The 25,724-nt window shown below is 35.8% G+C and overlaps 1 protein-coding gene across 6 annotated transcripts in view; it reads left to right on the top strand.

The window, feature by feature from the left end:
- LOC115211904 (polymerase delta-interacting protein 3) overlaps positions 1-25,724 on the top strand; it is a 38,377-nt gene that overhangs the window by 7,797 nt on the left and 4,856 nt on the right. For 3 of the 6 annotated variants that reach the window (XM_036503018.1, XM_029780648.2, XM_036503019.1), the window contains exons 4-6: positions 11,011-11,178; positions 13,390-13,833; positions 16,824-16,919. In XM_036503018.1, the coding sequence (XP_036358911.1) occupies positions 11,011-11,178; positions 13,390-13,833; positions 16,824-16,919 (708 nt within the window). The remainder of the gene's footprint in view (positions 1-11,010; positions 11,179-13,389; positions 13,834-16,823; positions 16,920-25,724) is intronic. The other 3 variants (XM_036503020.1, XM_029780649.2, XM_029780650.2) reach the window with 2 other exon arrangements.

The raw sequence follows: 25,724 nt of genomic DNA, 5'->3' as shown, positions 1-25,724 counted from the left end.
ATTACATACTATCATCCAGGGCTGTGAAGTCGACAAAACCTTTAACTCCAACTCATCAATTTATGGTCCTACCAGTTACAACTCCATTTGTAGACTAATCGTATATTACAGTGTTTAAATTCAAAGCACACAATATACGTGGCTTAAAAAGTAGTCATCAGGCTACGTTTTAACACCCTCACCTATCAGTTTGCATATAAAGGCATTATCTCTGCCATTGTGGCTTTTTAAAAATATTATTTAAGAAGTTACAAGCATTTAAGCATAAGACAAAGCTTACAACATTAATTTGGAAAAATAAAGAGATTTTTAGCAAAATATAAAAGAAACCAACAATAAATACTATGAGAGAAGGTTCAGAGCATCTTTTGCTTACCAGTTTCAAGTACACCAAAGCCAAAACTAAATGACTTAAAACCTAAGGCAACTTGAGAAATCACTGTTTTAACAAATAAGCTGAAGTCAATACATAGTCATTCCTTTTCTAGATTTAAAATATTGTTTGAATGGGATGTGAAGAATTACATTAATTGAAATAAATCATCTTGGAAAATATAGTAAAATTTATCCCTTCAAAATATATTAAAGAAACATTTTGTTTGTAGAATTACGGTTATATCAAAAATGCAAATTCAACATTTGTTGACATCTTGCTTTTAGAAACTGTATTGCTTCTATCAGAACCTATTTTATTTTGATTGTTGAGCTGACAGAAATGTTAGCATGTCTGTCTTTGTTTTGAGTTCAAATTCCACTAGGGTTGACTTTGCCTTTCATCCTTTTGGGATCGATAAAAAAAGTACCAGTTGAGCACTGGGGCCAGTCTAACTGATTTAGCTCCTTCCTTGAAATTTCTGGCTTTACATTAAAATTTGAAAGCATTGTTGTGGAATTATGAATTTTAATGTATTACAATTTACATTTAGTTGGAGTTGGTACATTTTTACCAACCCCAGCTCCAGCAACCCATACTTACAACTTAGACCCCACAGCCTTGGTATCGTCAGCACTTGTTACTTATATTTGTTCTTAGATGAAGCCTACGTGCCACCCATTATTGATTCTCTCCATCCTCCTCTTATTAGCTAGTAGATAAATCAACTATGGTATTGAGATCAGTCTTGACTATTAGTACCACCATTACACTACAACTATCTCCTCACCAATATGTTGGGCATCCTCTCCCTTTCTTCGATTACTATGACAGTCCTTGCTGTCTTAAATTAACTGTGTACCATCCAAAGCTAACTGATGCAGCTACCTCTCTTCTTTCTTTAATCCATGCTAAGCACTCTCACCTCCCCTATATCTGACTAACCCTTACTTCTCAAAATTACAGCTCCTTGGAACCAATAACAGAGCTTTATAATGATTGTTTGACCAGTTAGATATAGCAACCAAATCTCTCTTGAATTACACTAGCTTATATTGAAGGAAATATGCATCTCATATTATAATAGCCATTATAAATGTTGATTGATTGCTCCAGTCACACTTTTTGTATAGAGAGAGAAAAACAAGTAAAAGAGGGATACAGAGAGAGTTATAAGTTAAAGCCAATTGAGAAACATTGAAGTTGACGAGCAATGGTAGGGGTACAATAAAGATAACCTCAAATATATGACACATGTTCTTCTGCCTGTCAAACACACAGACTAACTACAGTTTAATTAGGATACTCTTGACATGTAGCTGGCAGGGAGTTGTAGAGAAGCCATGTGTGTGCATGAATATTTATATTTGTGTGGATTTGTATGTATGTATGTCATCATTATTTAATATCCACATTTCCATGCTTGCATGGATCAGAGAGAATTCATTGAGGCAGATTTTCTATGGCTGGATGCCTTTCCTGTTGCCAATCCTGACTTGTTTTCGAGCAATTTCTTTTTACAGAGGACTGGAAATGAACAACACTTACATGACAGTGATGCTTGTTTACAATCAGGATGTCGAAACAAGGGTACACACACACACACACATACATGACCAGCTTCTTTCAATTGCTGTCTTCCAAATCCACTCACACAAGGCTTTGGTCTGCCTTGAGCAACATTTACTCAAGATGTTGCTCAGTGGAACTGAAACTGAGACTTCATGGTTGGAAAGCAAGATTCTTAATCACTCAGCCACACCTGCACCTGTTTTTTATGGGACAGAAAGGGCAACCAGCTTAAGCACTTGTTCAGGTTTTCATCACTTTGTTGTTGCATTTTGCACAAGGTTCAACTACCTATGCAGATCTAGGGATTATATTGTTTACTTATATAGTGAGGATATAGTAATTTTGTATTACTATTATTTGAATTGTTACTATGTTTATACACTAGTTAATTTTGAGTTAGTTAAAAGAAGGTACTTGACTTTTATACTATTTTACCTGTGTAGAGCATTCGAGAGGTCTCCAATGAAAACAAGACCCCTTGATCCTACACTGTCTTCATTTGTCCCTTCCTTTTTGTCATGTATATGTGTGTATGCTTATTAATTTTATGTTTGTCTTTCCATGCTGGCATGAATTAGACTGTTGTTTCCCAACTGGTGCCATATAACCTCAAATGGAGCCACAGAAAAATTGGGGAATGGAGGGGTCATAGGTTTAGTGAAGGGGGCCACACAACTACCACTTTGTTCCTAAAATTTTCTATTACTGTCTCTTGTACTTTGAAATTTACGCACAATGCATTTTCTATATCTTCTGTTATGACAAATAAGGATAAGATGGAGAATGTTCAGATCTTTTACCTCTGTTGGCAACCAAAAATCTCTCTCTGAATGAAAAGAAGATTATATGATACATGTGTATGAACTGCTATGCTGCATGGTTGTAAAAACATGGGCCCTGAATGCAGAAGTCATACGGAGACTAGTGAAGAATGAAGCTAGTATACTCTGCTGGATGTGCAATATCATTGTACATGTGCTACAGAGCACTAATATTGAGAGAAAGGTTAAGCTTAAGAATTAGATGCAGTGTGCAAGAGAGAAGTCTGCTGGTTTGGTCAAGTAATGCATATGGATGTAGACAGTTGCATACAAAAGTGCTGGGAAGTTGTGGAAGAGGGAGACTCGGGAAGACATGGGAGGAAATAGTGATTACTGATCTCAAAGCACTGAGCCTTACAAAGGAGATCACTGAAGACTGAGTTATGCGGCACATTGCTGTACTCAAGAAGACCCACCCACTACAAAAGGATTAATATTCTAAAACCAAGGGGCCATGAAAAAAGCACTGGTGCCATGTAAGAAGTACCCAGCACACTCTATAAAGTGGCTGGTGTTAGGAAGGGCACCCAGCCATAGACACCAAGCCAAAACTATGGGAACTGGTATGGCCCCTGGGCTTGCCAGTTCCTGTCAAGCTGTCCAGTCCATGTCAGCATGGAAAATGGATGTTAAACGATGATAATTTATCATTGATCAAGTATCAAATTGAACTTGAAAATCTTGTATAAATTCAATATTGTTATTGCTTTGAAGTTCGTACAACTGGTGACAATCACTGAGGCTAATAATGAACTTTGGGATAGTGTTGTAACATTTGTGAATGGCAAGCAGCTTGGAGAAGAAATCTCAGCTATTGAATGGGACATATTCTGCCTTTCAGATATATTGAAAAAGCTAAATTTGCAGAACAAACAGAGGCTACGAATACTTTCCTTAGAAAACTTAATCTATTCATGATAAATCTTGTGCGCAAGGAGTTGATGCATTTTCCAACTCTTGTCACTACTGAGGAGCTGCTGCAAGAGGTTGATATTTGAGTGTACATTGAACACTTGAAAAAATTGCTCAATGATATGGAGTCTAGGTTCAGTGTTTTCTTTGAAATGAGCATTCCAAGTTGGGTGGTCGATTGATTTGAGACAAATGCATTTGTTGTTGATATGGGCAACAAGAAAGCCCTATAATTGAGTTGCAGTGTAAACAATCTATTTAAGTTAAATTTAATCATGGACTTGATAACTTATTGACACCCAGTGAAATTGCTATGGAATTCCCATTGCTTTAGCAGAAAATAAGATTTTGTTCTATTGCCTTTCCTACTTTTTACCTAGTTGTGTCCAGTTTAAGTGAGTATCATTCTTGCTATCAAAAATTCACATCTCTTAGAAATTGTATGTAGAGGTGATTTTTGTTCATGTCTAACAACATTGGACCCTGATATTGAAAAGCTTGTGAAACTGCATCAGTCACAAAGATTTTATTGAATATATACAGTAAAAAGAAATATGGCACATTCTTCTGATTTTTGCTAAAGGATGTTATTTTTATGGTAAAAAAGTAATATTTTTAGAAATTATTTTCTGGATATCGGTGCAAATTTTTTGTTATGTATGTTATACCAGGAAAATAATGAATTATTAAATGGTTGTTTTATTAAACCCTCAAAATATCTTAGCTTTTGTTAAATCTAGGAATAGGGAATAAATGTGCAATTAATTGACACTGATAGTTTTATGGATTTTATTACATTAGCGGTAAAAACAGATCACCTTTGAAAAATATTTTTTAAGGTTTATTATAAATTTTTGTTCAGAAATTGTTCATAGAAATAAATTCCTTATTAGGTTGGTGCATAATTATTGCGGCTTTTTTTCAACAAAAACATTTAACAAAAGCATCTTTAAATGATTATTCCAACCAGCTGCCAAGCAAATGGAAAGCAGTAATTGAAGTAGATGGTGAATATGCTCTGGAATAATCATCTAAAGATGTTTTTGTTAAGTGTTATTGTTTTTGTTGAATAAAATTTATTGAAAAAAAGCTGCAATAATTATGCACCAACCTAATGAAACTAATTTAAAATTTCATTGTTAGTTATAATTTATTTTTATAAATTTTATTTTTATTAAGTATTTTCTTCACTGGGGGTGGGGTGTTTTAAAGATTCCAAGCAGGGCTAAGCACAAATAAAAGGTTGGGAACCACTGGTTTAGTTGAATGTGTTATTGAAGAATTGTTTTACAGCCCTTTCTGATGTTAATTCCTACCTGCTTTTCAAGTGAGGGATTTTATATTCCACATGGCTTTGATAGTAGGAAGTCAACAGGTGGTTTATTATCATGAGAAATGGCAACAGAACACCACATAAATGTTATGACTTTCAAACAAGTGACTGATGTATACAAATATAGATACACACTTGTATGTGTACACACACACACACACAATAGACTACCTTTTCAAGTTTCCATCTTCCAAATCCACTCACAATGGTTGGATCACTGTATTGTGTGTGTGTGTTTATATATTGCCTGCTATCTACTCTTGCTCTTCTGGATCACTTATCTCCGGTAACTCTGTCTTCACCCTCCATTATGCTATATTTAAACACTAGTAATTTGTAATGAAAACACATTCTGAATAAAAATCTATAATATACACTAAACACAATTTTTTTCAAAGGTGACCTGCTTTTTTACCATTATTCTCCAATATACCCTAAATCTCATGTCATTGCTCTATCTCCTTGGTCATATTCCCTATTACCACTGTGCTATTCTCTTGGCCATGTTGCTTTAATTATATATGTAGATCACAGAATACTTAGAACCCCAGTTCATCTGAGTTTACATTGGACTAACTGTACCCTGTACATTCTACTGTTACCCACTCCCATTGTTCGACTACTTCAATTTACTACCTACCCTCATACTCTTGCTCCTTTTCCTTTTACATATCCTGGGTCTGTATCATTGTCCCTTAGTCATGTTGCTTTCTATCAGTGTTCTATCTTCTTGGCCATAATATCTTTACTATACATACATCCTGAATTTTAAGCTTGCTTATCTTTCATTCTCTATCACACATTCTTCATATTACTTATCACTATCATTCATGCCTAAGTCTTTCTGTAACAAATTAAGTTGACACATAGGGTTGTGAAGTCCCATATCTTATATATATATATAATCAAAATACTAAATACCTGTATTCCTTACTCTTTTATCAGTTGTGCCCCACCACTTTGTAAAACAGTTAGTGGGCAAGGAGTCACATGTGGTCATGCGATTCCTTTAGGCCTTTCTAGAACATGGTTACTTCTCTAGTGTTGGTCGCTTTCAAAACACACCAACTGCTCTCTGTGAAGTGTAAAGATGGAAGGACTCTTTGGTTTCATCAAGATCGTGGTACTTTTTTAGTCCTGGTGTTGTGGAAAAAGCACCTCATAAATTCTGTAAAGTGTTTAATGTTAGGAAGGGTATCTTGCTGTAGAATTCAAGCCAATAATGAAGCACAAGTAGTCAGAGAACTTGGAGAAAGTGTAGGTTTGAGAGAACCCTTAAGTTTTATCTTGTTGAGGGTGTGACAACCTCTCTAGTGCTAGTGTCATAAGAAAATGCACCCACTACACTCTTGCAGTTGATCATAGGGAGGGCATCTTGCTATAGAAACCAAGTCAGAATGAATGGACAGCAGATGATCCTCCAACATATCTAGAAGGAGAAGACCATGATTACTTTTCCAACATGGAAAGCAAATGTAAAATGATGATTGCATATGACCAGCTTCCATTCAGTTTCTACTTAGCAAATTTGGATCTTTTCTATTGCTGTCAGTGTTTTTGAAATTTTAAAGTTAAGCAAGAATTTTCGAATTTGGTATATTGATGTAATTTTTCACACTGAATCTGATTTTGCTATTGATGTGTTCCAGAAAAATTTTATGAAAATGCTAGAGGTTTAGAGTTTGATCAGTCTTACCTAATCAGAAAATAGTATTTTAAAAGTTGGCAAAACTTTTTGTGAATGATATCTTGTTAAATGGAACAGGCATATAATTTTAAAAGGAAAAATCCTCAATGAATTTTTTTTTTGTAAAAAAATTATAAACAAACTGTATATTATACAACAGTAATAATGGTTCAGTTCATGTAAATAACAATGAAAGTTTTCTCAAATTGTTCTGTGGGATTAAACATGTAAACTCTTTTATTGTAATTAGAATAGCACTGTTATTCAGAAATTAAGAAGGATATATCCATGTGTAATTTCATGAATGAGTGTATGACTAGCATTATACTCTCTATATAGTAATATCTGCATTTAACATTTCTTTCTTATGTGAAGAATCCTTACACATTTCTCAGATTCGTCCTCTCTACTGATATGGTTATGGCCATTAATTTTTGTTCATTTGGTAAGACTTAGCATTTTACTATTTCTTTCGAAATTGTTTCTTTTCTCAGTAAAATCCAATGTAAATATTATTTCATTGTTATTTTCCATCATCTGAATAATCACAATCTATTCATTTGGAAATAGTTGACATCTTTCAGTATCATCGTTAACTCCTGCATAAATTTCATTTACTTGACCATCTGTGATAAATATATTTTATGTCCTGGTGCCATTTACATTGGAGTTTATAAAAAGAATTTTCAATTCCTAAGTTTCTCCACCTTTTAAGTTTTAGTTGATTCCACCTTTACTAAAGTGGATTATTGTATCCACTTGTTTTTATTAATAACCTTTTATTTTTTTTAAATGCTTAGTTTGAGAAAGAAGGCCAGTGCCCATGATCATTTTCAGGGTATGGAAGTTATGTTCAGATCATTGGCCTGGCCAGAATGCTCAAAACAAACTGGACTCTATTAGGGTCACTTATGGGTCAGGTGGTGATGTTAAACTTGATGACCAGTTAATTCCCAAGAGTTAATCCTGCCCAAGAACAGGAACAGTTTCTCTGATAACTTCCACAGATTTTGTATACCAAATTTTACAAAAAAAAGTTTTGGTTGACCTGAGACTAAGGTATAAAACACTTATCTGTAGTAGTACTACTCAAGGAAATTGAATCTGAAACCATATAATTTCAAGATTACACACAATCTGCAGCAGCTGTCATTTGTGTAATTAAATGTCATTTTTGTGAGAGAGTATTACTACACACTACAGTGTCTTGGTACTGCTTTGGTTTATTCTAGTTTCTAAGTTGTATTGTTATTCAGTTTTATTTTGGATGTTTGAATTATGGTAGGGTTTGAATTTAGACACAGAAAGTTTACCATGCACTCAAAGCAGAAGTAAAAAGAAAAAAAATGGAGGTGCAAAATATATCATGTAATAATATAAATATTATAGGTCTATTTTAAAATCAGAAACAATAATGAATGGGATGGAAGCTTTATACTATTGTGGTGGCTATTCGTTGCTAAGTCAGTCTGTTATGTGGCCTGGGGATATTACATGTCATGCCTGAAGAGATGCTGTTATATGATGTCGGAAAATACAGCTACTGAGAGTGTGTCAGGCAAGCAAGAACAAATCAATGCACCAGGTAAAAACTCATCAAACTAGGGGCAAAAAAAAAATCCTGAGAAACATTGCATTTTCTGCTAGATACATCAAAGAAATAGGTCAATCAACAAAAGTGCACACAGCTCTATTGACAGCCTCAGTGTATCAATAGTGATTACATGCCAGGATAGTTTTTGTCCATGCCATCCACCTCCTCTACAACAGAGAGCTAGGAAAAAGGTCACATGAACACATTTGTCTGGGTCTAGCAAGATATGAACTGGCCCTTCCTTCTTTTGTAGAACTTTACCTGATGTTCTTTTACAACATGCTTCTGATAGTTGGCTCTACCACCTCGAGCTTCTCAGCAATAGCCTTCGTCATCTTGCTGGAGTTTGTCATTGATGATGTCCTGAACCTGCTGGATAAACTTGGTTGCCCTGACAATGTCTGGTTAACATTTTTTTGTCTTGGCCACAGGTAACATATCTCTCCAGCTGTTTCCTGATCCTAAACACAAAGGACCTGTTTATATCAATCTTGACGTTGCTGTGGTTGGCTGCTAAGAACACAAGCACAGCATACCTTTTCATTTCCCGACTAATTGGAATACGCTATGTCAGTACATCTGAAAGATGAGAAAGTTAAAATTTGGAGTATGTCCCAAAACATTTACACTTGTTTGTCTTTCATTTATGGCCTAAAAATTTTCTTTACAAATACCTGGCATACCCTGTATTTAGGATTGGTCAGAAAGATACATGATAGTTGGTGTATGTTATTGTTGAAGTCTCTACCTATGTTTGCAAAGGCAACTTACATTATATCGTTATACTGTTTGATTATTTCATTTCTCTTCATGTGTGAGTGCTTAAGAATTTGGCTTCCCAACCACACAATTTCAGGTTCAGTCTCACTGTCTGGCACCATGGACTTCTTTTATAGTCCCGGGCTAACCAAAGTCTTGTTAGTGGATTTGATTGGCCCATTCTGTGTGTGTGTGTGTGTGTGTGTGTGTGTGTTGTGTATATATGTATGTGTGTTTCTTTGTCTTAACGTCATTTAATTGTAAATGAATGTCATTCATTTCTATTATTCTGCAAAGACTAGCCATGGGGAAATATTACCTTGCTTGGAAACAAGTAATGGTTGGTGACAGGCAGGACATCAGGCCATAGAAAATATATGCCTCAATAAACTCCATCCCACTCGTGCATATCTAGAAAAGTGGATGTTAAAGGGATGATTCTTATGGAAGCCCTTGAAAGAATTCTCAAATGGTAAATGCGGAAAATTTATGATGAAAGTTCATGGAAAAATAATCGAATTTCAAATCAACAAAAAGTATAAAATTTTTGAAATGACTGCCATTTATGTTGCATTGTTATGGACATAAGCCAATGTATACTTCATAAATCTGAGAGTTTAACAAGTGTGAACTATTGCATGCCCAAATTCAGACCTTACTCCTTGTATTTAAAGGGTCTTCTTGGTTAGAAGGATAAACTGCTATTTGGTTGGAATTAAATTTGTTCATTTTACATTTGTTTTCCTATGCTGGCATGTGTTAGAGGCAATGTTTTTACTGTTGCATGCTCTTCCTGTCACAACATTTTCCTGTTTCTGCATGTAAGGGAGTTTTTATGCAACTATTTTGAGAGTGCAGAGTTAAGAGATGTTAATGTCTACCAGAAATACAAACACAATTTTTTTTTTCCTCAAGTGATTTCAAGTGAGAAGCAGAAATGACAACTTTCTCACCTGCTTATACATGTTGGATTCCCTGTAGTGGTTGGCCTGAAGTAATAATTTACCCAGGTACTATGTATTAGGGCTGAGCCTAGGACCACATGATTGCAAATTGAACTTCTTAACCACACACTCCTGTCTGCATCTATGATTGAATACTTAACATACAACATCCCCATTACATGTTTGTCGACTGAAATACAAACTGGAATAGAGAAGTAAGATCTCTCACCATTATTTGAGTTATTAATTTTGGCAACTGAGAGCATGTCTTTAGTCTCCTAATCAGAGCACACCTTGATTACTGAGAGACTCTGTCAGGTTGACTTCTCATGGAATTTTATATATTGCTTTTTTATTTTGACTTAAGTATCGAAGTCATCTTTTATCAGAGCAAGATCCAGTTGTAGAAATAATAACACAAGTTAAGCAAGGAACCTGAGTCATTTTACTTGTTTAATGAAGCTGCATGGCCCAGTGGGTTAGTCTTTGGCTCATGATCATAAGTTCATGGGTTCAGTTTCTGTATCAGGTGGTGCATTTGTTCCAATCTACTCATCTCTCTCTCTCTCTCTCTGCAGCTGTTCCACTGGGTCAGGTGTAAGAGAGCCAAGAGGATGTCTGTAGCTGTTCATGACTACATAGGTACCTAAAACAATGAGCAGAAGTGTGATTCATGTCACCAAACCATATTTTCTTGCAAGTGATGACTGGCTGTACTATCTGCTTCACTGTTGCAGTCAAATTTCCTTCAACAAACTCTCTTTGGTCTTTAAATGTAGGAAATCACATGCTTTAAGTGCTAATTCTAAGGTCAGTTTGTACCTCCTAATAAAGACAAAACGGCTGTGGCCAGACTGCTGGTTGAGTTCTCCAACAGCTGCATCTGCTCCGTGAGCCTACCAATGTCGAAATAACAGGAGGAGTTTGCTTAACATACCCATGTAATGAATTGCTCATCTTCTTACTGCTCCTCTCATCCATTACAATGGGTGTAAATAATGTCTTTATTTTTCAGTTGACCAATGATTTAGCACCATCAGACACTGGTCTCCTTTCAGCAGGCAGTGGTCCTATGGCATCCCAATTTGATATGGGCACAGTATATCTTCATTCACAAACGGACACCAACAAAAGGCTTCAAACGAATAAAAATATTCCAAATAGACTAAATGTTCAAAATAAGGTAAATGTTCAAAACTATAGTGTAAAATTTTCAGCTGCATGTGTCTTGTATGACAACAAATATATTTTCCAATACTTTTGCCACTGTTACCATTGCTGCCTTCTGTGTTACTACCTTTTATTTTTTTTTTTCATTTATGACAAAAAAAATTAGAATATCAATTTTCTGAGTTTTTCACATCAGCTTTTCTTTTTGTGCTGCCATTACTTTGGTGAAACTTCTTGAGGCAGATACCCTTTCTGGCATATTAATCTTAGAATACTATTTCAAGAAGTCTCACTCAACTCCTAACTATTTCTGTTCAAGTAAAGTATTTCTATTCCACTGGTTTTCATATGTTGAAACTGAAATTGTCAAGCTACAGGAGTTGTATGCATAACATGACTGTCACCCAACCTTTGTCAGTGCAACCACATACATACATACATACATACATACCTGTGTGTGAGCATTACTATTCACTTGTTCGGGTTGAGAAGAATGATGTTTACTTTCTGTGATTGGTTACTCTTAGTTTTGAAGACTTGTGGAATATTAAAAACCCTTGCTGAAAACAGGGTGGAATGAAGATATGAAGAGTATTTGGCTATGAAATCCTGCCTCAAAATTAATCCCAATCTAAGCCATTCTAGCATAAAAAACAGATTAAATGAATGAAATATGTGTATGGCAGAGTTCCATATTGTTCCTACCTACCAGTTTCACCCACAATGCATTTGTCATGCCAAAGCTTTGGTGTAAACATTTGCCCAAGGTGCCATGCAGTGGGATGGAAACCAATTGGACTCTGTAGCAACATAGCCATACTTGCACCTCTATATGTTTCAACTTAGTAAAAGGCAAAATAATGAATAGCAATTGGTAATTAAGAATACTTTTTTTCCTTGATAGATATTAATTTACATATTCACACACTTCCAGAAAAAGAATGTTTGTATGTGATATTCTCTAAGTCCCCTCACTGCATCTGTGTGCATGCATGTTGTATTATTCCTTTAATAGTATTCTTGATTAAAATTCAAGTTGTTAGTCAGAATTATGTCTTAAATACAGTATCTAACAATATGTAGGTCGGTTTTAGAGTGGGATGCACTAAATCTCTGCATGTTTTATGAAATAAAAGCTTGACAATAGGAAGGGTATCTGGACATAAAGCACTGCTTCAGAAAAATCTATCCAACCCCTACTGGCATGGGAAAGTTGATGTAAACTATGTGTTGATTGTACCCAGTTCATCAGGCAAGGGCCCTTCTTGAAGTGTAACAGCAAATGAACAGGTTATTGTCCCCATTGCTGCCTCCTCTGCATCAGTCCATTTTGTATTTTTAATAGCAAAAAGACAGTTGGTTGTCAGTGGCAAGCTGATGCTGTCTCCATGGCACCAGGTAAGGTCTTCGTGCTAAGAGAGTTGGGGAGACTTAGATCAGCTTTTGGACCCATGTAGTCGGAATAGGTTGTTGAGGTGAGATGTGCTGATAAATTAGCCAGGTAACAAAGGATGAATTGGCAGGTATGCATGCATTGCTATCTCCCATGACATAGGCAGTGTGATGGCAGAAAGAGGGAGTCTAAAAAGGGAACCAGAATGATAGAGAAGAGGGTAATGGAAAGGGATAGAGATAGACATTGCATGGAGGTTGTTGGTTGGATTGAAAAGAGACAAGTGAGATGGTGACAGAGGAAGAGAATATGATAGAAGAGACAGTAGGAAGGTACTAGCTGCAGAAAAGGAATGATGAGAGAATGATGTATAGTAATTAAGATGGGGGTCGTGTATGGAAATATTAGCATGAATTGTAGATATTATCCCACCCTCTTTGACCACCAGCATTTCTTTTACATTTATTTTTCTATGTTTTCATGGACTTCGATTTTCTTAAGCACAACATTTCTCCACTTGTTGCAGCCTTTGACCAATCCTCTTTGTGAGGTTCAACTTCTTGAGATCAGTCATCACTACTTCTTATTCCTATGTTTCCATCCACATTGAACTGCTTTACATAGCTAACATTTTCCATGCACGTCACATAACCACACCACACAGTTTTCTCTAACACTCTGCAACTGATTTCTCACATATGTTTAAATCTAATGGATTTGTCAAATGCTGCTAGGTGCCTGCTGAAATACAATTTGTGAGAAGTTTAATATACATATTTGTATCATTTTATTTTTTCAGTTTCTAACTTAACTTTTTTTCAATTGTTTCAGAGTGATGAAAGATCAAATATCGCAACTTATGAGCCCCTCAGAGGTCCTGTTATACAATTGAAGAATGATCATTATCGGGAGAAAATCCCTACTCCTAAATCCATAGACTATGATTACGAACATTTGAGTACCTCTGGGTACTCTTCTCTCACTTCTTCTGCTCGACACCTTACTTCACCCTCATCCCCACCACCACCACCTCCACAACAGTCATCATCCTCATCTCCATGGTCATTACGGCTCAGCCAGAATTCTGTACTTTCTTCTTCATCAATGACTCGTAGTAGAGACAAATACGAAGTTGCTAGCAATCCATCGAAATCTTCCTTACCATTAGATCGGGAAAGTCTTATCAAATTTCCTCGTCAGTCCAGAGATTTTGGGGTTGTTCCATCTGCTACGAAACGTATGAAACCTGCAAGTAATGTTGATTCACATGACCAGGTGAGTAATTCTGTTTTTGAATTCGACATCTTCATGAGTACAAGTTAATGTCAAAACAGTAATGATCACTATTTTATTTTACAATTTGTCAGTGCTAGAAAGGTTTAAAGGTTTTCTTTGTTAGTTTTTTGGGGTTCTTTTTTTCCAAATTAAGTAAATATTGAAACACATTTTCCACTGTTCAATGCTCTTCCTAACCCCAGCCATTGAACCAAGAAATTAGTAATTATAGTCACAATCTATTTACACCTAAATTAACAAAGAGACAAGTCATGGTAGTTTACTAGGTTAGAGTTTGAACTCTAGTTGGCAAGTAACCAAACTTCTTTTCCATGCTTGGATTGTTCTTTTGTTTATACATACGTAAGTCTTAGACCTAATTTGATGCACCATTTCAACATCATCACCTGGTCCTGAGGATAGATAACTTGATTTGCAATGCTACCTACTGCAACAATCTGTAACTAGTTCTTTTCAATTCTGCCCAGTCTCAACAGCTCTTCAGAGATCATGGACTCCCGACTAAGCCATGAAAAAAAATTAAACCTCATATAATTTTTAAGCAATGGTTGTTAACTCCAGTTTTATTATGGGTTAAACTGATGTGAGTTGAATATCTCCTAGTTAAGACACTGATTTATTACAGATAACATCTCCAAGTTATATGGTATCTATTGCCCACAAATTCTCCACAGGAACATTGAAATCCATTCTCAAATTTGAGTTCCTTATCTAGGACCAATTAGTCTAGTGTTTCAGTAGAGTATGATTCTAAGTGAGAAACTAGCAGACCAAGTATTCCAACTCCATATTACATGTCAAATGATGAAAATAGATTGGCATTGTAATTTGAGATGAATTGTACTTTCTTGGAACTACAGTTTTTGACATATTTTTAAAAAATATTCCTCGTGACTATAATATATCCTGTCATGTTAATAAACTCTGTAAAACGGTAACATGATTTCTACCCATTGTCCATCCATGCATTTTCTTTGTCCATTATTCCTGGGAGGGTTGTTGGGGTATTGTCCCCAGGCACCTTCTTCATAGGGTCATTATCAGAAGTAACCATCATTACACTTTTTGGTTGGATTGGATACTATCCATGCATCTTGTTTTTGATCAACCGCTAAGTCTCCTGTGAGATTGAAATATAATTTTTGTCTGAAGAGTTACAATAGATCCTCTACATGTATATAAATAACTATTGTAAAATTATCATTATCAAATGCCGCTGGGGTTGACTTTGCTTTTCATCCTTTTCAGGTCAATAAATTAAGTACCAATTATGCACTGGGGTTGATGTAACGACTGGTCCTCTCCCCCAAAATTCCAGGCCTTGTGCCTATAGCAGAAAAGATTATTATTATTCATACTGTATTTCCTATAATGAAACAACGAGGAATGAAAAATTACCAAATTTTCCAGTCATTGTTTTAAAATCATTAACATCCATCTTCCATGTTTGCATGGATAGGAAATGTATATATATATATAGTGTGTGTGTGTGTGTATACAGGTATGACTATGTGGTTGAGGTGTTTGCTTCTTAACCATATGATTTTAGGTTGTGTCCTGGTACATGGCACCTTGGACAAGTGTCTTCTACAGCAGCCTCAGATCAACCAAAATCTTGCAGGTGCTTTTGGTAGATGGAAACAGAAAGTTGCTAGTTGTGTATGTTATTGTCTTGGCATCCCACGATAGTTAAACAAATGCCTCTGTCATCCAAATGATGTTCTTTCTAGTCATCCATAGATGTCATGTGACGGAGAAATATTAGCTTGTTTGGAAACAAACAGGTTGGTGACTTGAGGGGCAGGAAACTGGAGAAAGTCTGACAGGTTGGTGACTTGAAGGGCAGGAAACTGGAGAAAGTCAGACAGGTTGGTGACTTGAAGGGCAGGAAACTGGAGAAAGTCTGACAGGTTGGTGACTTGAAGGGCAGAAAACTGGAGAAAGTCTGACAGGTTGGTGACTTGAAGGGCAGAACTGGAGAAAGTCTGACAGGTGGTGACTTGAAGGGCAGGAAACTGAGAAAGTCTGACAGGTTGGTGACTTGAAGGGCAGGAAACTGGAGAAAGTCTGACAGGTTGGTGACTTGAAGGGCAGGAAACTGGAGAAAGTCTGACAGGTTGGTGACTTGAAGGGCAGGAAACTGGAGAAAGTCTGACAGGTTGGTGACTTGAAGGGCAGGAAACTGGAGAAAGTCTGACAGGTTGGTGACTTGAAGGGCAGGAAACTGGAGAAAGTCTGACAGGTTGGTGACTTGAAGGGCAGGAAACTGGAGAAAGTCTGACAGGTTGGTGACTTGAGGGGCAGGAAACTGGAGAAGGTCTGCCAAAGTGAATTCTGACCTATGCAAGCTTGGAATAGTAGACATTAAAATATTCACTTAAATTTCTCCTGTTTTTTCAACCAAATTTATATAAATACATAAGTATTTGTGAATACTCCCATACATATAGATTCATCATTTTGACAGTATCAAGAACTTTTGAATTTTATATTTATGGAGCAGGATGTTGTGTTTTTGAGGAAAGCATTTCATTACAATCTATGCAGCTGAAAACACATACCAGCAATAGTTAGCTGGATTGGGATTGGCCTTGCAACAAGCTGCTGTCCTCTTTGGCAGCAAGTCTTGTAATGTCATCCATTTAATTACCATGAAAATTAAGCTTGAAGCAAACTTTTTTCTTTTTTTGTGTGTACCACATTTTTTGTTTACTTGTTTTCAGCAATTATTCTGTTGTGCTCTGTTCTTCACTGCATGCTCATTTTGGTAGCCTTTGTTTACATATTTCCTACAGCAGTCATGTACAATATACAGGAACCATTTAAACCAGATAGTAATGGGGTTTTTTTTTCACAGTAAATGGTTTTGATAGATAAATCTCTTTAATGTCTCAGATACATTTAGAAAGGAACTCTTCTTTATCTAAATATGTTTTTGTTCATAAATTTCTTGATTTGATTTGTTTCAGTTTTCTTCTGACATTCTCTCCAATTCTTCATCTTCATCTGGCTACCGTGTGTTGGTCACTAATCTTCATCCAATTGTCACTCAAGATGATATAATTGTAAGTCAAAGCATTTTATTTCACTCTAGAAGAAAAATGTTACAACCGTACAAAATCCTAATAGCTCAAAGAAGAATAAATATGAACAAATTCTAATAGTTTAACTTTAGCTGTGATGAATGTGGGAATAGTGATATTTTCATATTACTGAGAATTGTGTCTAATGTCTTTAATTTTCTTCTGGAAAGAGAGTGGGACCTCAAAAGCTTATTTTAAAAGTACTTTTAATTGTATGTATATACTAGCGTAAATTAGTGTTTATATGTGATGTAATGGTGATAAATTCCACAAATTGAGTCTTATAAATTTTTAACGCTAGTTGTAGGGGTTAACCGTTATTATCTCCCTTCCTGTAGCAATGACCTGAGCATGCTTACCTTTTGCAGTATTTATATCACATTTTCAGTTTCTGTTCAACTAGTCTCTAGTTCACTGCATTTTTGACTGTAAAAGTGACACATGGAAGTTTCTAAATTCAGGGCAGAACAAATATCACAAAAAATTTCATTCAAAGAGAATCATTCTTTTGTCTTTCTCAGTGATGTTTACCCACTTTACTGATATGCATTGGTAGAATATACACATTCACACACATAATATCACCAATTTTTTTTATTTCCAAGTAGTATTCTTTCTTCTCTCACATATTTCTTATGTTGCTTCATCTGGTGACTAAGAAGTTCAATATTTGCATGAAGCATATGACTGCACAAGGTGTGCATCATAGAAAGAGCAGAGCAAAGCTCATGGTGAATTTTTCATCTTTGTCATTTGTCTTTTTCATTACTGCAACATTCTTTTTTCAAATAGTTTCACAGTAGTTGAAATAGAGCTTCTACATAGTTTCTAACTCCCAAATTCCACTTACAGGTTTATTGTTCATCCTGGGGTTATTGTAGAAGATCATTTTCACCATGTGCTATGCAGTGAGAGTGTACCTGGACTTGTGTGATTGTGAAGTGAACTGCTTAACCATACAATCATGCTGCACCCATTGCAGTGTACCTGCTTTTGTTGTACTGTTGTTCCTTCATATTCTGGAATGAGGAGTTGTAGCTAAAAAAGATGAAACATATTCCATATCAATTTTATTTCATATACTTTATTTCATCAGTCATAATTTTACATTTGCTTTTCATATCAGCTTAGATTGGATGATTTGTCATGGCCTGAGTTCCTCTTTGGAGTTACTTGTTCTCTTTGATGGGCAATGATTCCAAATGCTCATACATTTCAATTTAATAAAGGTTGATTAATAATTGTAATGAGTATTTTACTACCATCTGTTGTCTTGCTAGAATGGATGACGATTTTATTTCAGTATTTGCATAAATTTTGGGAGCTGCTGGAAATCTTAAAACTCTACACTTGACTGCTAGAAACTTATGGAGTTTTTCTGTTGATAATTCTTCACATAGACATAGAATTAAAGTACCCATTCAAATTTCATGACTCTTCTTTAGATAGAAAATAGGTGTAGATTAAACAGTTCTTCATTCTATAAAAAATTGTGGCACAGTAGTAAAAAATATTGTTAGTTGTAAACTTATTTTACCTTGGTTTCTTTATTAAGTAAGCAGTGTCAATATATGTTTATGGAGTTGTCAAATACTTATTAAATACTTCTTCATGTAGTTATTTCTTAATAAATTATTATAAGCTATCATGATGCAGTTATTGTTTAGTCTCTATCAACTCTACTTGTACAATCTTAAAACGGCATAGGCATAATCAGTGTCTTGAGAATGACTGCAGAACTGGGTCTGAGATTATAATGCCATTATTCTGTCCTGTGATATTTAGTACAATCCAGAAATAGATTGTTGTATCTTATTTGTTTAGCCTGATTTTTTTCTGTCGTGGGAATTTGCTGATGATTGTATATTTGGGTTACAAACTAAGTAGCAGATGAGTGCAGCAACATGGAGAAATATCTTAGTTTCCTTTTTATTTAACATGTATAAAATAAATGAATACTAGGTACAGTAGTGCACTCTTGGGTAAGATTTCTCTCTAGCTTCCTTGCTAAAAATAGAGCAGTGCACAAAACCAAACTTTGCCTCCTCTAATTCTCTCTGCCACTTTCATGTCTTGGTTCATCAATTTCATATCCCTGTAATTGCTCCTGTCTAAAGAATCTCCTTTGAACTCTTCACCATGCTGCTAATATGTCAGTCTTTGGGAATGACACCCTATACTACCTGTTTAGCTATGTGAATAACTGGTGTATCCCTTAATTCACTAGGTATTTTCAGCATCAACTATCCCTGGTAGTTCTGCTTTCACTGTTATCATATTCATAATGGCTCTTCCAACTGTATAGTTGGCTGCCTCAACAGCTGGTCCCACTTTTGAGTCTTTTCAGAGGAGTCTACTGTATTCCCTTTTTTTCAACAACTATTAATAGCATTCATGCCCCAGTCTTGGCAAGGGTAATTACACAAAATATACAAAGTTTTTGACAACAATATTCTGATTCACACTGGTACAGTTTCATAATTCAGAATACCTCTGCTTTTGGTCCCTTCTATATGGAAAATTAGCAAGCCAAGTTGTCTGATAGTATTCCTTGCTATCCATTTATTTTCTTTCTTTTTTTATTTATCTCTTAGCTTTATGACTTTATCTACAATATCATTCTACACCTGATTGGAACCTTGCTCCATCTTCAAATCAGAATTCTTAATATTTATACCTGTTTCTTACAAGTATTTGTATTGGGTCATCCCATAAATAATGCAGTTTTGCCCAGTTGCATGAACTAAAAGTCGGAGGGGGGACGGGATAAACTACAGGCATCAACTTTGCTATAAAAGCAGGTAGTAATTTTACATTGTTCTTATTCTTTGAGCAAGTTTTCAAGAGTGCAGTTTGATTTTAAGTTATTTTTTCAAAGTTATAATAGAAGTGACAAAGGAGCATATTCAGCATATTTTGCTGTATGAGTTCAATAAAGGCACCAGCACAATGGAAAGTCTGAGGAATATTAATGCAGTATATGGGATCAAACAATAAGTGTGAGCGAGTGTCAGTGGTGATTCCAGAAATTCCGAGCCGGAAACTGCAGCCTGGATGAGCCTCGTCCTGGAAGAGCTGTAAAGCTTGATGAGGATGTCCTGCAAACCCTGGTGGAACAAAATCTCATCGTAACTGTTGAGGAACTAGCAGAGAAGCTTAGATTTGGTCATTCAACCATTCATCAACAACTGCATGCTACTAGAAATGTCTGCAAATTGGGCCAGTAGGTTCCTCACAAACTTTCTGAGTCTAATTGCGTGCAGAGATTGAATGTGTGCTTTTCTTTGCTGTCAGTCACAAATGAACCTTTTTCCAACCGAATAGTGACTGGTGATGAGTAATGGGCCGAAGATTGTGGGTAGGGAAAGGAGAAACACCGGCACCCCAGGCTAAAGACCTTCACCCATGTAAGATGTTATCTGTTTGGTGCGATATGAAAGCTTCAGTCCTCTTTGAACTTTTAAACCCAAACCAAACAATAACAAAGGAGATTTACTGTGAGCAGCTTGAGTGGCTTAAGTCAGTGCTAGAAGAAAAACTACCATCTTTGGTTTCAAGATGAAAGGTGTTCTTCCCTCGGGATAATGGTCGGCCACCTACAACGAGGATGACATTCCAAAGGCTGAAGCAGTTTGAATGGGAAATGATGCCCCACCCACCATATTTACTGGACATTGCCCCATAAAATCATTTGGATGGAAAAAATATGAATTCTGTAGATTAGGTCAGAAAAGTACTGGTGGAGTATTTTTCATCACGGACAAGTGAGTTTTGGAAGAGGGTCCTTGCAAGTCTACAAGATAGAGGGGAAGAGCATTGTAGAAAATGAAGGAGAGTATATTTCAGATTTAAAAAAAGATATCTTAATTTTTGAAAATAGAAGTCTAAAAAACCACATTTATGGGATGACCCAATATTAAGAATCCAGTTTCACTTGTTTAGATTTGCATATCAACATTCTTGAAGTTTCCATTCATAATTATATTGTTTTTGGGTGTGGCTCATATATTTGGTGATGAATTAGAGCTACATGTCACCCAGACATATCTCACACTAGTTGACATTATTTGTCAGTAAAATGTGAACAAAATGACCCAGATACAGTCAGTGGGTGGGTGTTACACAACAGTAAAGTAAATTTTTCTACTATATATGTCCTTAATTATATTTTCTGTTTAACTTACTTTAAATGATACATTTCCATACTTTAGAATTATGTTATAGAATGATAGTCATACGTATTCTAAAATCTTACTACTAGGCTATTGACTACCTCTACCTTAGCAAAGGCGGAGGTATTGTTTTCAGTCACATTTGTTTGTTTGTCCGTGGACAAGATATCTCAAGACCCGCTGGATGGATTCAGATTAAACTTTCAGGCATGTTTGGCCTTGTGACTGGCACGAACTGATTAGATTTTGGGATCAATCTGTTACCAGACAAGAATTCTGTATAATTTTTCTGGTCTTTTGCTTAATTTTTTTTTTTTTTGGGGGGGGGGGGGGGGTCAGGTTCATTTTTAGTATTCTCATTTTTGAGAGCAGTCTAGTTTATTTCAAATATTCTCATTAAAAATCATCTCTGGTTAATTGTTGGTGTTACCTTGCTGGAGGTTTGCAGTCTCTGAGTTCTCTTGTCTTTAAATTGAAGTGAATCAGAAAGAAATATACCTAAATTGAAAGTTGTCCTGTCGACCGATCTGTTTACAAGTGCTTGCATACACGTAGTTGTTGCTTATAATTGGTTTTGTTTTGTGTACTTGTTGATTTGGGTTAGGATATTTGACTGTTGAGCAGGATTAAGAATAAAAAGTCTCTGCCTTTAATTCTATCTTTTAAACATTATTCATCATCATCATCATTTAGCGTCTGTTTTCCATGCTAGCATGGGTTGGACTGATTTTATATATATATATATATATATATATATATATATATATATATATCCTCTTAGCATGCCATCTGTTACTAACTGCTTGATATTGTTCAAATGTTTTTAAATGTTGTTTTGATGTGGCCTTGATCATGATATTGTTTACTTTCAGTTAAGCTTATCTTCAAACATAGGTGTATTCTGTATTGAATAGATATATAAAGGTCATCTTTTAAAATGATTTGACATAATACAAACAAGCATGCAGGTTTTGTAAACAATAACTCTATTGATTACTGTGCAGTATAATCTCCTGTCTGTTGGTTAAAGAAGGCAGTCAATTGCTATTCTTTTATTCTTTTGCTTGTTTCAGTCATCTGACTACGGCCATGCTGGAGCACCGCCTTTAGCCAAACAAAGTGCAAAGAAAGAGTGTTTCTCTGTGTGTTCACATATATACACATGTGAGTGGGTGTGTAGTCTTAATAAATCAAGAGTCTTTACTCTAGGTAGAAGAAAAGTACATAATGTGTGTTGTGAGGAAAATCTAATAATTGCTTCCCATGTGAAGCCCAGTTGAGAAGTGGCAGTGAGGTCTCCTAGTCAAGAATGCAAGAGAAAATAAAATAGATTACTAAATAGTCATTGGCTGGTGTCGGTAATTAATGCCTATTTTCACCATTCAGAAATTGGGGTACAACTAAATTACAATCTGCATAGTTTGTGACAAAATAGTTAATTATGTAGGTTTTGTAATGCCATCCCTGGTTTATCTAGGCCACTGTTTGTTTTCCAGAAGTAGTGTTCTCTTTGGTATTAGTCACTTGCTACGTTAACCCTCCTCGCTTAAATTGCTGGTAATGTAAACTCATCGTAATCAACTAACGAGAAGCAGGTGTGTGTGTGTATGTGTGTGCATACATGCGTGTGTGTGTGTGCATGCATGCGTGTGTGAGAGAGAGAGAGAAAATGCATGACTTAGTAGTTAGGGTATTTGGCTCACGAGGTTGTGAGTTTGATTCCTGGTATCAATTTGTGTCCTTGAGCAAGACTCTTTACTTCACATTGCTCCAGTCCACTCAGCTGGCAAAAACGAGTTGTACCTCTAATTCAAAGGGTCAGCCTTGTCACCTGTGTTGTACTGAATCTCCCTGAGAACTACATTAAGGGTATGTACATTTGTGGAGTGCTCAGCCACTTGTGTGTTAATTTCATGAGCAGGTTGTTCTGTTGATCAGATCAACTGGAACACTTGTCATAATCAATGGAGTGCCATTTATATATAAACATATTTCTCAACTAAAATAAAGTATCAGGAGTGGCTGTGTGGTAAGTAGCTTGCTTACCAACCACATGGTTCCGGATTCAGTCCCACTGCGTGGCACCTTGGGCAAGTGTCTTCTACTATAGCCTCGGGCCGACCAAAGCCTTGTGAGTGGATTTGGTAGACGGAAACTGAAAGAAGCCCGTCGTATATATATATATATGTATGTATGTATGTATGTGTGTATGTTTGTGTGTCTGTGCTTGTCCCTCCAACATCGCCTGACAACCGATGCTGGTGTGTTTATGTCCCCGTTACTTAGTGGTTCGGCAAAAGAGACCGATAGAATAAGTACTGGGCTTACAAAAGAATAAGTCCCGGGGTCGAGTTGCTCAATTAAAGGCGGTGCTCCAGCATGGCAGCAGTCAAATGACTGAAACGAGTAAAAGAGTATCTGCGCAAATTGAGCTGGAGAACAAGTATGTTGTCCCCATTTAGTTTTCCTCATTTTAGTGAGAAAATGGAATCACTAAGAAACAAATAGCAAGATGAAATACTGGATCACTCTGCAAGTGAGCCTATCTCAGTTGATGCTGAGTCTTCCTTTTATCAGGTTTATCAGTAGTGAAATTGGAGTCCTGTATGACATCCTCAAAGATCTGAAGTGAATTTGTAATTGTGTCAAAATGAATTTGTGAATTGAGTTTGTAATTTGTTATGTAATTGCAGCTAACTTTTAAAAGCAAGAGCTTCATGCCATCTATGAATACACCAACTCAGATCCACCTATATGTGTACTCGTTTAATATATAGACATATACACATGTATGTTTGTATGAGCACAATATTCACCAGACACCTCATATGTGCATATTCAGATATATCACTGTGTGTGTGTGTATGTGTTGGTTTAATTTATTGGGTATGTACATTCTTTTACTTGTTTCAGTCATCTGACTGCAACCATGCTGGAGCACTACCTTGAAGTGCAAGGGGGGGGGGTTCATGGAAGCTTTCACCAGCTTCTTAGGACTGACTGATTGACCCCTGCTCGACTGCCATTGGCACAGAACCCTTCTCCACTTCAGTCTTTGAAGATCTCATATGAATATTTACTACTACCACCGAGAGCTACTTCCATGCTCGCCATGGCGCCCTCCTACTCGACCGGGCTTTGGAAAGTCACCTCACTGGCAATCCTGCTACCTATATACAAAATATATAAGAGGAGGAGGCAAGTGGTAAAAACTGAAACTTATAAATATATGACAAGGATGGTGACAAATAGTAAGGTACTGTATTGGAGAACTGTCTGACCTCTGCAAGTATTAAAAAAAAGAATGAATGAAAATTGATCACTCATGCACATCTATGCATGTACACATGCATAGCCTGTCTTGCTTTACACTTTTGCTAATTTAGTATTCCATTGCAATAGAGTAAAAAAAGTACTGACTTCCCCAGATTGTCTTTCTATTTTATGAAATTATATTTTGGGATTTTTTTTGTTAGCCAGAACTAACATTTTACAACACTGAAGTAGAAATCTTTTTACTGTTACTGTCTTCTTTTTTTACCAGTCAGTAATTAATGGCAAATTAAAAAAAAAAAAAAAAGATATAGTCCATTCAGTATTTTCTATTGCATAAAACCTGTTATTATTAATTTGTATTTTATATATTTCTACATTACCAAGTTTATGTATTTTTTAAACTGTCATTCAACCTTTCTCTAGAGCAAATTAAACAAACATTGATATCAGAACTTGTTTGTTTTTCCAGTGACCCACCTGGTCACTCTCTAGCCTTCATTTCATGGCTACTTCTATTGCTAAGTATTCCAGTACATCTACTGCACCAAAAGTCATATTCTTTTTTTACCAAAACTGTCGCTGTTTGGCATGTAGGGTTAGACATTGTTTGACCCAGTATCAGGTTTGTTCCTTTACTTGTCAAGGATGCCTTGCAAAACCCGCTTCCCTATTGCTACTAGACATTTATGGCCTCCTGCTACCTTATCTATGTTCATAGATATCAGCTTGTATGTAAGACATTAAGGCTTAACAACATTCCAAATCATATCCGTTTATAGTGGTATTAGCATATTTTCATTGTCTTGTCATCAGAACAATGACTTTTAGTATTTGAAATCTGTAAAAGAAAAACATCAGCTGGTATATAGCATCTCTTTCTTTTACTCATTGTATATTGTTTTGCAGAGTTTTTATATATATATATATATATTTTATTTACAATATTCCATCAGCAAAAAATAACTCATTTTATATTAGAAAACTTGGTTTATGGTTTAACCCTTTAGTGTTCACAATGTTCTGCCGAAATTAATGCTTTTTTTATCCACATTGTTTTGAACTAATGCATTATCTTGTAGTTATGAGATTTTGATGAGGTAGCTGTTAATTTTTAAAATGATATTGTAGGGTTGGTGTGAGAGACCAGATCTGGCCAGTTTGAACATAAAACAGGTAGAATATTTTTGGCCGGATATGGCCGGTTTAAATGCTAAAGGGTTAAAGTAGTCTGAATTAGGTAAAATTACTGGCTTTGTGCCTAAATCATAAATTCTTTTCATTATTCATATACTTGAAATAATATCTGTTGAATGATTTGGGTTTCTTTTTTTTTTCTTTT

The sequence above is a fragment of the Octopus sinensis genome, linkage group LG5, assembly GCF_006345805.1.
Source record: "Octopus sinensis linkage group LG5, ASM634580v1, whole genome shotgun sequence".
Classification (NCBI taxonomy): domain Eukaryota; kingdom Metazoa; phylum Mollusca; class Cephalopoda; order Octopoda; family Octopodidae; genus Octopus; species Octopus sinensis.
The sequence above is the reverse complement of the archived record's forward strand: the minus strand, read 5'-3'. Positions and strand labels throughout refer to the sequence as shown.